This window comes from Myripristis murdjan, chromosome 22 (assembly GCF_902150065.1).
Source record: "Myripristis murdjan chromosome 22, fMyrMur1.1, whole genome shotgun sequence".
Classification (NCBI taxonomy): domain Eukaryota; kingdom Metazoa; phylum Chordata; class Actinopteri; order Holocentriformes; family Holocentridae; genus Myripristis; species Myripristis murdjan.
The window spans coordinates 13393399-13405191 of record NC_044001.1 but is presented as its reverse complement, the minus strand read 5'-3'; the positions used below and the strand labels follow the sequence as shown (position 1 = coordinate 13405191).

Below are 11793 nucleotides of genomic sequence, written 5' to 3'. Positions count from 1 at the left end.
CCTGACCGGAAGTTGGTGTGGCTGTGTTGACAGTTGGTGGTAATGGGAGAAAGGGGTCTTTCTGCCTTCATGTGTGTTTTTATGGAGTGTGTGATGTTGTGGTTTGAAAGCGTCTCCATGCACTAACCCCGGTGGAAGCAGAAGGTCAGGCGTGCGTGTTTTGTAACCTGTGAGTGTATATTTTGAAGTCGTTGCCCATGTTATGTCACTGTCCAGGCGACTTGGTGAGATTTTGTGAAATGGGAATATTATTTTAAAACGAGTGAAACACAGAGTTTAGTAGCTCGCATTTTTTTCTGCCGTGGACTGTCATTACCGTGAGGGAAGGGAAGCATGTTTTTGTGTCAGCGCATTTTTTTTTTTTTTTTGGTTATAACATGCCTCACCTCCTCTTGCTCTAACCAGCAACCTGAATCTGGCAATGTATTTCTGTGGTGTTGTTGTTGTTGTTGTTGTTGTTGTTGTTTTAATTTCGTAATGTAGGCTTATAGGCACGCCTGGTTTGTTTGTCTATTTATAGCAGCCATGGACTCCGCATTTGAGAGGCACTGCTCGGAGCTGGTGGCCCGGGAGCGGAGCGGCCACACCGCCCTGCTGCTGGATCAGCTGCTGTACGTGTGGGGAGGCTATGTGGTAAGACACGCTCCTACACACGCTGTCAAAGAGAAAACATAAATATCATGCACGCACAGGTTTAGATCTACATGCTTCACATCTCTGCGCCATGCACCTCCACGCGGCTAAAAATAACTAAACATAAAAATGTACAAAAAGCAAGATCATAGCCGGTAACTCAGAATGGATCTATGTTTAAAACGCACAAAACTTGGCACTGAAAAAAATCTTTTGTGCACATAGGTCTCTTCATAAATTCCATCGCATGTTAATACTGAACTCGATTTGATTGTGATTTGATTATTTTTATTATTACTTTTATTATAACTCTTTTCATCGCTATTGCTGTTTTTTTTTTTTTTTTTTTTTTGCCATGTTTGTTTTTATTTCCTTGTTATTACACATGTTGTAACTGCTAACTCAAGTTTTGAAACGTGCCAAAATTGTCACCAGTAAAGAAAATATGTAATTGCAATGGCCAGACTGTATTTGGAGTGAATTTCAGCTATGTTATGTATTTTGTGTGTGTGTGTGTGTGTGTGTGTGTGTGTGTGTGTGTGTGTGTGTTTGAGGCATATCTCTCCTCTCCAAACATATTCTGAAGAATGTGTGAATGCAGCTTGTGCATCATGGTTGGTCCTCTTCACACCATTCCATAGTGTTGTTGTTATTCTCTACAGTCGATCGCTGATGACGAGGTGTTCCTGCCCAACGATGAGGTCTGGGTGTATGACTTAGAACGAGGCGTATGGTAAGACATTTATCTTCAAACCCCAAACCCCATTTATCTTCAAACCCCAAACATGCCTGTGTCTGGTAAAAATGATGCAAGCACTCCAACAGCACACACACACACACACACACACACACACATACACACAGGGCTGTATGTAAAGTGAATGAGGGTACCTATACTATGAAGTAGATGAATCAAGTGTGCATACTCTTATACTGTATATTTGAATGGCATTTTGGCTGATGGGTAGCTTAACTGTAAATGGCCAGAAAGAGATGTGGGTGCACTCTACCACTGCATACACTCTCTCTCTCTCTCTCTCTCTCTCTCTCTCTCTCTCTCTCTCTCCCTCTCTCTCTCTCTCTCTCCCCCTCTCTCTCTCTCTCTCTCTCTCTCTCTCTCTCTCTCTCTCTCTCTCTCTCTCTCTTTCCCTCTTTTGTGCGAAGTGACAAATTCGTGCTCAGAGCTTTCTCTTGTCTTGTCATTGCTGCTGACATGAGTTGGTCCCATCAGTTTGCTGTTGATTGAATATTTTATCTTCTTTGTTTTTCCTTGTTTTTTTGTCTGAAGGGAGGTGTTCAGGATGACAGGGGAAGTCCCGCCCTCCATGTCTGGCACCTGCGGCTGTTCTCTGAACGGACACATGTACATATTTGGTGGTTGTGACGACGACGGGCAGACAAATCAGGTGAGCTTGATCTCAGCAAATGTCGCTCAGTGAAATCCACATCATAATACTCCTTACGTGAACTGCATGATTGAATGTTGCAGGATTTAATGATTGATAATTACAGTGAATTACAGTTTTAACTAAAATGTGTAAACCTTACTTTAGGACTGGCAGTGGTCTTTGACATGATGGAATGATTTGTTCGATTTCAAATAGATCTATTGTGTAAACCTTTCGGATGGTAAATACGAGTGGAAGAAAATCACACACGACGGTGGCTCCCCTCCTTCACCTCGAGACAAACTGTCCTGCTGGGTTCATAATGGCAGGTAAGCACGACAGACATATGAATTTTAATGGACTACATCAACCATTGCTGTGTTCCTGCATAATTCAAAGAGGGAAAGTTGCAGTGTTACAGTAGCTCCATACACAGGTTCATATTACTGGTTACAGTCACTGATGCAACACACAAATAATTGCAAAGTTTGAATTACATTGCAAGTTTTAGACGGAGCTCGGGTTAAGTGTCCAGTTGATTTGCTTCTGTTTTCTTCATATTCTCATGTGCTGCCTGTATGCATTACAGCCGTAAACTGCATGAGAAAAGCTATTGAAATTAATAGAAATAGGTAAGGTGGTGAAGAGTATATTCAGGAGTTGCAGTGTTTACAAATTTCTTATAATAACATAAAGTTTCTTTTATGTTGGACCCAAAACAAAGCCACAATCTATCTTGGGTTGCAAGACACACTGTACTCATGTTTGATGTCTGTTCCTGTGGTGAAACAGTGAGAGCTCATACTTTGTGGATGCAGTTACTCCATTACTCATTAAAAACATGATTTGTACTTAAAGTCAATTTGTACCACAGCTTAGTTGCGATCTCTTTGTAATTTTGTTCAGGATCATCTACTTTGGAGGATACGGTCACAAACTACTGCAAGACATTGACAGGAGGAACAGAAGCTTCATTCTAGATGAGGCATCATGGGTATGATTTTTTAAAAATCAATCACAGTCTCTTATAACCCTGACTAACCCAGCCGTGCAGCTTTGGCATCAAAGATATTAAAAACATCAGCAGCACATGGTAAGAGTGAGATTTTGTTCTCAAACAGGTTATGGGAAGAAATTGAGTTTGGAAACCCAGAAATCTCAGCACCTGGTGATGTAATTGTTGAGTCTCTGGTATTGAAGAGATATTTTATGGTCATTTTGTGTTGATCAGTAAAATTGTATTTATTGCACCTTTGAAACGGTCTTTACATTGTTTTCAGGTAGAGGATGTGTTCTGGGGGTGGAACAATGAGGTCCATATGTTTGACCCAACACAAGCCAGTTGGAGCGAACCGCAAACCCATGTAAGTTATTCAGAGTGTGATCTCTGCTCTTACATACTCAACACTGCACACAGAATCTGATTACTGACATTAATTAATGATATATGGTTTTTCACCAGTAAGGTATAGAAAGTTTGATTTTAAAGGAACAAGTTTTTCCGTAAAGTTTTTGCAGAGTTTAAACCAAGCAATCTGATCAAAACCATCCCAGAAGTTGCTGGTGTCTCACTCTCTGAACATTGTAAAATGACAGTATTCATGCACAGGGTCGAGCTCCGGCCCCCAGAGCCGCCCATGCCAGTGCCACGCTGGGAAACAAAGGATACGTGTGTGGAGGCAGAGTCATGGTGAGAGCTCCACAGTCTTCTCAGTTCTCGCTGGTTGTCAATCATTGCTGGAGGTTAAAAGATAAAGAACATAAATTAAATCTGCTTTACGTAACCAGTTCTTTTCTTTTCTTTTTGATTTAGGAAACCAGGACGAGTGACATTCACTGTCTAGACCTCGACTCATGGACGTGGTCAGAAATGTATGTTCAACAATGTTCAGATCATATACATTATTGTTCACTTCATGAGTTTTATATGGCAGCAATAGTAAGTAAGGGGAGAAAGGAGAACAAGGACATAGAACACAGAGCAAGAGTTGGGCCAGCATGAGAGCGTGTGAGCGTTCAGACATTGCATGCAGTGTGTAGTGTGCATCGCATGTGGCTAAACCACGACTTTGCATTCACATGTTAATCTTTCTTCACACCATCATTAATATTTAAACGTGGCTTGGTGTTTTGCTGGGTTGTTATCATATGTTGCTGTGCCAAATTTCCCCCCTGTCCAGAGTCCCAGCATCTGCCATCCCAGTGGGCAGGTCATGGCACACCCTCACCGCCGTATCAGACAGCGCCTTGTTCCTGTTTGGTGGACTCAGTGTGGACTGCAAACCAATGAGTGAGACAAACTCAATCTTTTTTTGTTTCCAAAATGTCTTTCTTTTATAATTTTTATTGTTTACATAAAAACACAAGATATAAAAAAGTGAAAAACATGCAGCATCCCCTTTTAACAAACCTATAATTTTACCAACACATTACATAACATTACATATTACAGTTTATATCATATATAGGGGCATTAACTGATTTGAGTCTTCTACATTAATTTCCACATGAAAATAGGCTTTTTCAGATTGATCTTGTGATTTTCTGCAACAGCTGAATGTTTCTTTTCATTAAAACTGTTTTTTTCCTTCTCCACCAGGTGACGGCTGGTTGCTTGATGTTGAAACAAAGAAATGGAGAGAAGTTGAGCATCCTTTCAAGAACAAGCCTAGGTAGGAAAAGCATGGATATTTATAGACTGTCTAGCCAAAAGTTGTACAATGAGCGTGTACTGAGAGTGCGATTTGAGGAAACAAAAATAAATCATGACTTTTTAACTAAATCGTGTGTCTTTTCTCCCACTCTAGGTTGTGGCACACAGCATGTGCAGGCAAAGACTCTGACGTCATTGTGTTTGGTGGAAGCTGCGACTACATCCTCCTTGTGGATACTGTAAGTGGAATCGACAGAACCCACAAGAAAAAAAATTAAATTACGCATTTAGCAGCTTCCACTATCCCTAAACGGTATCTTGCGTCCACACTACCCACTATACATGATGCCGACTCCATTGTTTGTGCCTGGAGGTGTGCCCGTCGGTGTGTTCATGCGCTTTCCCTACAATTGCTATCTTGACCACACACGTTAGGGCAAGCGTACAGCAGGTCCTCAAACCACCCGCTACCCCATTTGGGCTTTTGCAAGAGCGCACCCAGGCGGCTTCAATGCGCGTCCACTTGGACCCATGTGGACGTACACATGCGGCTCCACCTCCCGAATTAACTTGCCTATAAAAAGCCACCTTGCTTTAGCCTCAGTTGAACCCCTGAGAAAATAGCAGAGATAGTACTAAATCTCGGGTTTCGGTTTGAGGACTTGATCGCCAGCGACCTTCCTCTCTCCATCACGGGTTTCGGTTTGCGGATTTGGGATAGCGCAGCCTGCTCTTAAAGGCAGTGGCGCCTGGCACACTGATTGGTTTAACTGGCGTAATGCCCAAAACACGCCTATGCATAATATAACTGGTAGCGCAAGTGTTTTAGGGATAACGGCAGGTGTGCAAGATTGCAACTTTTGCGGGGGAACGCCTCTTACACAATGCTAAATCCCCAAATAACAGGTTTAGGGACTCTGACGTAAGATAGGGCCCTATGAGTCTAAAATTAGGTGAATGGAACAGTGAGGAGGTCGGGAATGCAAAGGGAGGTAGGATGGGAAAGCTAAAAGGAAATATGGCAACTTCTGACAAACAGTTTCAGAAAAAAACGGTAGGACTTTACAAATAAAAATAGTATTTTTTTTTTTTTACCAGTTAAAAGTGTTTTATCTTCCCCACACAAATGTGCTTATAAGAAATGATAGAAAAAGCTGTATCTTTAGGTACCACAATTCATACTCAAATCAATGCATTCAGCAGAAGTACATTTTTCACACGTCACACTATGTAGTGACAGTAGAACACATTTTTCTAAGAAATAATATTGTGAGGAACATGTGGGCCTGTGCTGATTCACAGGACAGCGAGTAAACTTTGTGTTGCATTTTTCCTTTCAGGGTCACTGCAATGATGCACTTGTTTTCCAGCTGCAGCCATATCCCCTGTTCAGGTAAAGACTTTATTATTCAGAATAAAATGAAATGTGTTAACAGCAGCCACATAAAGTCAATACAGATAATTTGACAGCAGTCATGGTTGAATGGATGATGTTATTTTACTGTAAATACAGCCTACAGCCCTTTTTACTGAATACTCTCAGAAATGACACTTTTTTTCTCTTAGGATTTGTCAGGATTTCATTGCAAAGAATGCGAGTGCCCACAGGAGGCTCCGAGAGCAGCTCCCTCTCCTGCCGCCCAAACTACTGAAAGTGGTACAGAGGAGGATGTCTTTCTACAGGCCCACTAAGAAGAAACAGCATTAACTGAAGCATTTCTTAAATGGAAAACACAGTGCATTATAATGTAACTTATTATTCATACACTTTACTCCCTTTATCGTTGGCAAGCTCAATCACCATTTTGGATAGTTTTTTTTTTTATTTTGAAAAATTGTTGTGCAAAATGTTGTATACTCTTATATTTTATTGTTTTACAGATATTTATATTCTATGGTCAACTGCCTGCTGAAAAAACAGCTGAAAGTTATACTGTGTTGAATAAACAGCACATCAAAAAGGACTTCAATCATGGCTTGATTCCTCCATTTCAAATCTGCTGTGGTGGTGTACAACCCAAAATGTCCTTACTAGATAAGTGGTTTCTAGTATCAAGTATCTAGTTTCAAGTATAGCAAAACAAGTCCCCCCCCCACACACACACAAATACACATACACACACACACACACACATTCACACAGAAACTCAAAAACACAAGATAAACGAGAAGAGAGAAATAAGAGAAGAGTCAATTTTATTTGTCATATAAAGTTACAAAATTCCTGCTGTACATTTTTTGACAAATGTATGATAACCTTTAGCATTTCAAACAGTCACACAGTGTGCAAGCTTGCATGTGTTTGTGTGCACAGTTTTGGTTTTCCACCACTAAGTGGCAGCAGGCCTTTCCATTTGAACGTGGCTGAAACTTGTCTCCATCAGCAGAAAAGCAGCTGCCAGAGAGAGGGGCCACGCTGAGCCCAATCTAAAACCTCTGTGTTGCCACACATTCCTTCTAAGGAAGGGTGGAGAAAGAGCAGGAACTGTGGTCAGGAAATGAACCTTAAATACACAATCCCAGCTCATACCTTCGGATGGCTGCCACCTATTAAAAGTGAAACTGTGCATTATGCGCACAAAACTGGTTCTGGAAAGTTGTTTTTAAAATATATTAATTCATCTGAACACTGTGGCCAGCTGCGGCATAGCCTCTAGAACTAACAAGAGAAATGCCTCACTAAATGCTCTCTCTGTTTCTTATTAACAGGCGGATGGAAATAAAGCGAGTAATAGGTTACAAATAAGTGAGTGCATGCTCTGTGGGAGCCGAACAGGATCTAGGGGGTGACAGTGACACCATGGCAATGTAGGGAGATAAAACCAAGGAGGTCTGTGAGGTAACACTCCTTGGACTGAGTGAGAAGTCCCTGGCACCAGCTCAGGTTGATGTCATACCTGTGCAATTACACCGGTTCATGTTGTTAAATAAGAATTAGATAAATTTAAAAGGGTTGGGCTGCCCAGGAAAAACATACATAAATACAATCAACAAAGCATTATTGTCTTCCTCCAAGTTGGACATGTGGTATTTGACAAAAGAAAACCTGGTTTCCGTTGTTGTTTTTTTGTTCACGCAACTGTGCTCAATCCCAACAGATCCCGGTTCAGCTAAACTCTCTCTCGATAGTATCCATCAGCTCCTCCTCTGATCCATCATACAGGATGACTGGCATGGCGAGAGAGGAGCTATGGCAACTGCCTAAAGACCTGCCGAGAACAGAGACACAACAACAAAATGACAAATAAGAACAGGGAAAATTATGATCTTTTAATTTTGATTTTTTTAATTTTAACTTTTTCCCACACCAGATTTGAATAAAATATTCCATAATGCTCAGAGTTAAATTTTGAAATGCCATGAGACATCCACCAGTTTGAAAGAATAATACCAAACACTGACTTCTGGCATCAAAGTTAAGTACATTAATACTCATGATAGGAACCATCTTAATGCAACAATTTATAAAAGAATGCATTTGTGAGGACAGAAGCATTATTTTTCAAATAGGCCTATTGTAGCACCTTTTTCCCCAAAATGGATAGGCCTATAAAACATGTTGAAATGACACCCTTAATACACCAATCATATGATTAATTCTGCATCAGTGCGTCATGCAGAAAAGGAGAAGAGCCAACAAGGTGACTTATGAAACCCTGTGTTATGCAAAAACTAAAATGCTGCTTGCCTACCCCTCCTCCATCTCCAAGCAAATGATTAACAATCGAGACTTGTTTGTTTCTGGTTGCTTGCAGACATCTGCCTAATCTGATCTGGATTGAGAACAATGGTTTGGTATTTCGATCCCTTCAAGGTGAATTTGATCTGGCTTTTACTACAGAAGTCGTAGTGTGCCCCCCTCCGAGCTCACCAATCAATTATTTACCAGAGTGGGCTACTTACGTTTGTTTTGCTGGTCCAGGAGCCGGCTCCACACACGAAGCCCTTGTCAATGAGCCCTGTGAGGGAGTGACAAATTATCAAAGAAAGGCAAAAAATCATGTTTTCTTTTCAGCACTTTTTTTTTTTCCACTGGCCCCTTCTCGTAAAAGAAGTAATCCCATGATATCTTTCAGTGCAGCCTTCTGTAAAAATGTCATGAAACTAACAGTCATAGGACCTGAAACACCAATAATGACACAATAAACATATTGGCGACACATTATAATCTCTGATGGGGATGTTACAGTTTTTTCTCGTTTATTGTTTATTATTATATTGTTTATTGTCAGATAATATAGATGTTTTTAAGGATCTTACACTGTGCTGATTGGGGCAGGGAGGTGTGAGTTTTTTGAAGTGGATGAACACGGCGTTGCTTCTCTTGTTTACATGTCCGGGGCCACCATGCGAGCCACGTGGCTCCTCGGCCGTGTCTGGCGCCGGGGTGAAGTCGTCATCAGTGTGGACCCGACTGAAGTTGCACAGTCCGTATGTTCTGGATCTGAGGAAAGACTTCTTGGGCGGATTTTTCCTTTTAGGAGCCCTGCCTTGGTCCTCATAATCTGCCAGAACGTGGTCCAGTCCCGCGTCAGTGTCATCCTCCTCTGCAGAAAGTTCAGAGTCGTGCCCTTCACTGTGGCAGTCCGCTTGCGCACCGTTTCGGGAGCTGCGCAAAATAGCGCGAAATTTCAGCGGCTTGATTGAATGGCCGGCCTGTTTGGTTGGTTCTCTGTTGGTCACACTCACCGCGCCGACACACGCAGGTGCAACCTTCTTCCCCCTGCTCGTACCGCTGCCCATGTCCGTCTGACACGGCTGCCACTAAAACCTACAGAGGGAAGCCGAGACTCACTCCCATCTCCAGAGTCCCTTCAGCCCACCAAGAGCTCCCAGAGTTGAAAATTAACCGAGAAAGAACTTGAACTAACTTGACATTGCTTTCAGGAAAATCCACCGCAACAAGACAGTTCTTTGGCTAAAACAAAAGTCCTGCAGAGGCCGGTTTTCAAACTGATAACCAGCTGGTTTCCATCCAAATGCTGCCTTCTTCATCTGCAGATGCGACCTTGAAATAATGTCGGAAAAGGTGCAAATTGCGTGTTTACAGTCCAGGCTAGACTTAAAAACTCATAGCAAACATGGGGAGAGAAAGACTCTCCACCACTAAAGTTTGGATCAGCTCTGCATCCGGATGAGAAGCGGCTGTATACGTTACATAACACCAGTTTGGGCTCAGACCCCAGGGAGAAAACTCCGCCTTCTGCGTCACATTTATAGAGGGAAAATCGAGACACCCTTTATGTTTCCATTACTTCTAATGGACAAAAACATAGCATTTACTTTAACGGCCGTGCATGCAGGAGTCATTCTCTCACACACAGTCCTCCCTGCCTTTTGTTTCTTAGCATTGAAAGAAGTTATTTGCACTTGGTGATCAATAACTCAACAAAAACGAAAAGCTAGATCAGGACAGAGATTGCAACAAGTTGTATGAGAGTGAAAACAGAGGCTAGTCAGAGGGATTTATGTGAACCACATGTCACCAGCTACAATGACTGGCTCATTGCCCCTCTGTGTTCAGCTAATAGGTTTTATTGAGGCAAGTGAGGACAGGAGGATGTGAGTTCCTGTCCGCTGGGAAGACCGGGAAGACCCCAGCTCGCTGGCCCCACTGGTGACTGATTACAACTCGAGCAACGAGCCCCACAAGACGGGGGCATTCCTTTCCAACAGCTTGGGCTTCCCAGAGTTTCCTCAATAAGCTTTTGTTTGGTCCACTTGCATACACAAAAGACACAGCAGGAGCATCTTTTCTGCCAGAGCCATCCAACAAGAACCCCGAGTCAACCCAACTAAAGAAGTTGTTTGCCATCTTTCATTAAGTAGCCCCCTCCCTCTCCTCCCTTGTGTGTGTGTGCACATATGTGTGTGCCAGACAGCTGTGCAACCTGTTCTTTTTGGAGGATGACCAAGTCAAAGACACCTGGTGTTTAAGCAACTGGCATCTCCAGTGCTCTGAATGTGAGAAAAAAAAAATCAGCCTGCATGGCCCAGTGCCTCGCAGTGGAAATTCTTTCTTCCCGCAGTGACTGTCAAAGATCATTCCCTTCATGGGTGGAAGATGTCGTAAGATGTTCTCATGTTTGCGCTTCTGGGTGCAGACCTCCATTTCTGTTGTTCTCTGTTGCACTAGTGTGTCATGACGGAGGCCGGGCGGCAAACATCTGGAGAAGAACTCAACAGCTTCCAGACGAGGGGGCGGCTCTGCCACTGGGAAAAGCGGGGCCACAGCCCAGCTCGCTGAATAACTGTGGTTTCTCTGTCTTCTCTCAACTAAAAGACTGTTCCTCCCCCTTTCCATGGACGGCTTGAAACACTGAGCAAGTTCTGTTTTCCTAAAACTCTCCCTCCAGATTCTGCATGGCATGGAATAACACATCACCCAAACGGCAAATTTAAATGTCAATGTGAATGTCATTAACCCAGTTGCTTTTGTGGTGTAATGGACACAAATGAATGTGGGTCACACCCACCAACATCACTTAAAACATGTTTTAGAAATCTGAGACAGCACAGAACTTTTTAATCACAACTTATTTGTCTCATTTGAAGGGCAACAAATAAAACTTTTGTTTTTATTAAGTTTGAGCCACATAAATATCTCTGCCACATGTCTAGAACCCAAATCTCTGGAGTGTATTTAACAAGCCAGCTGCCCACTGATAGGCATGCCAGTAAAACTGTCTGGGCCTCTTGCCTCACCAGGTACACAAACATGGCACACGACAGAGCAGGATAAACACACACACACACACACACACACACACACACACACACACACACACACACACACACACACACACACAAATGCATTAATGCAAGTTGCCTGGAATCACTATATTTCCAAGAGCCATTCATTTGACTGTATTCATTCCTAAACCTCACCAACAAATTCTTAGCCTTAACCCTGACCCTGATCATAACCCCGAAAGTGCTTTTCAACATGGCTAGCCTCCAAAAATTCCTCACAAGTGCACAACACAACACACACATTTCTTTTAGCTGGGCTGTCCTGCAGGGATTCTACAAGCCCCCAGATATGTGCAGCAATTTACTCATGCACATATCTGTTTAACCCCAAAACCACATCGCTGCATTTCCTGGACCTTAAAATGA

The 11793-nt window shown here is 42.5% G+C and overlaps 2 protein-coding genes across 6 annotated transcripts; one reads left to right on the top strand and one right to left on the bottom strand.

The window, feature by feature from the left end:
- Window positions 1–55: 55 nt before the first annotated feature.
- Window positions 56–6638, top strand: LOC115354774 (kelch domain-containing protein 1). Of its 5 annotated transcripts, none has more exons than XM_030045283.1 (14): window positions 56–144; window positions 524–633; window positions 1275–1366; window positions 1922–2039; window positions 2238–2350; window positions 2928–3015; window positions 3302–3385; window positions 3631–3711; window positions 3835–3893; window positions 4202–4311; window positions 4621–4693; window positions 4829–4913; window positions 6015–6067; window positions 6241–6638. In XM_030045283.1, exons 2-14 carry the CDS (start codon window positions 526–528, stop codon window positions 6380–6382), a joined length of 1206 nt encoding a protein of 401 aa, XP_029901143.1. In that variant the 5' UTR covers window positions 56–144; window positions 524–525; the 3' UTR covers window positions 6383–6638. The 5 variants fall into 5 exon arrangements, with proteins under 5 accessions (XP_029901143.1, XP_029901144.1, XP_029901141.1 ...); XM_030045284.1 differs by having other exon boundaries at window positions 521–633; window positions 1296–1366; XM_030045281.1 differs by having other exon boundaries at window positions 521–633.
- A 331-nt stretch (window positions 6639–6969) lies between these two features.
- LOC115354482 (uncharacterized) lies at window positions 6970–9586 on the bottom strand. The gene is made up of 3 exons (XM_030044877.1): window positions 8935–9586; window positions 8578–8633; window positions 6970–7883 (listed from the first exon to the last, which is right to left on the bottom strand). Exons 1-3 carry the CDS (start codon window positions 9415–9417, stop codon window positions 7781–7783), a joined length of 642 nt encoding a protein of 213 aa, XP_029900737.1. The 5' UTR covers window positions 9418–9586; the 3' UTR covers window positions 6970–7780.
- Window positions 9587–11793: the final 2207 nt, after the last annotated feature.

Bases quoted from the DNA above. Each gene is read 5' to 3' on its own strand.
- LOC115354774 (XM_030045283.1), top strand. From the start codon at position 526: ATGGACTCCGCATTTGAGAGGCACTGCTCGGAGCTGGTGGCCCGGGAG. The intron at 2,351-2,927 runs GTAAGCACGACA...AATTTTGTTCAG, and splicing joins TGCTGGGTTCATAATGGCAG to GATCATCTACTTTGGAGGAT. The intron at 3,016-3,301 runs GTATGATTTTTT...CATTGTTTTCAG, and splicing joins TTCTAGATGAGGCATCATGG to GTAGAGGATGTGTTCTGGGG.
- LOC115354482 (XM_030044877.1), bottom strand. From the start codon at position 9,417: ATGGGCAGCGGTACGAGCAGGGGGAAGAAGGTTGCACCTGCGTGTGTC. The intron at 8,634-8,934 runs GTAAGATCCTTA...ACTCCCTCACAG, and splicing joins CCTGCCCCAATCAGCACAGT to GGCTCATTGACAAGGGCTTC. The intron at 7,884-8,577 runs GTAAGTAGCCCA...TGTTCTCGGCAG, and splicing joins CCTGGACCAGCAAAACAAAC to GTCTTTAGGCAGTTGCCATA.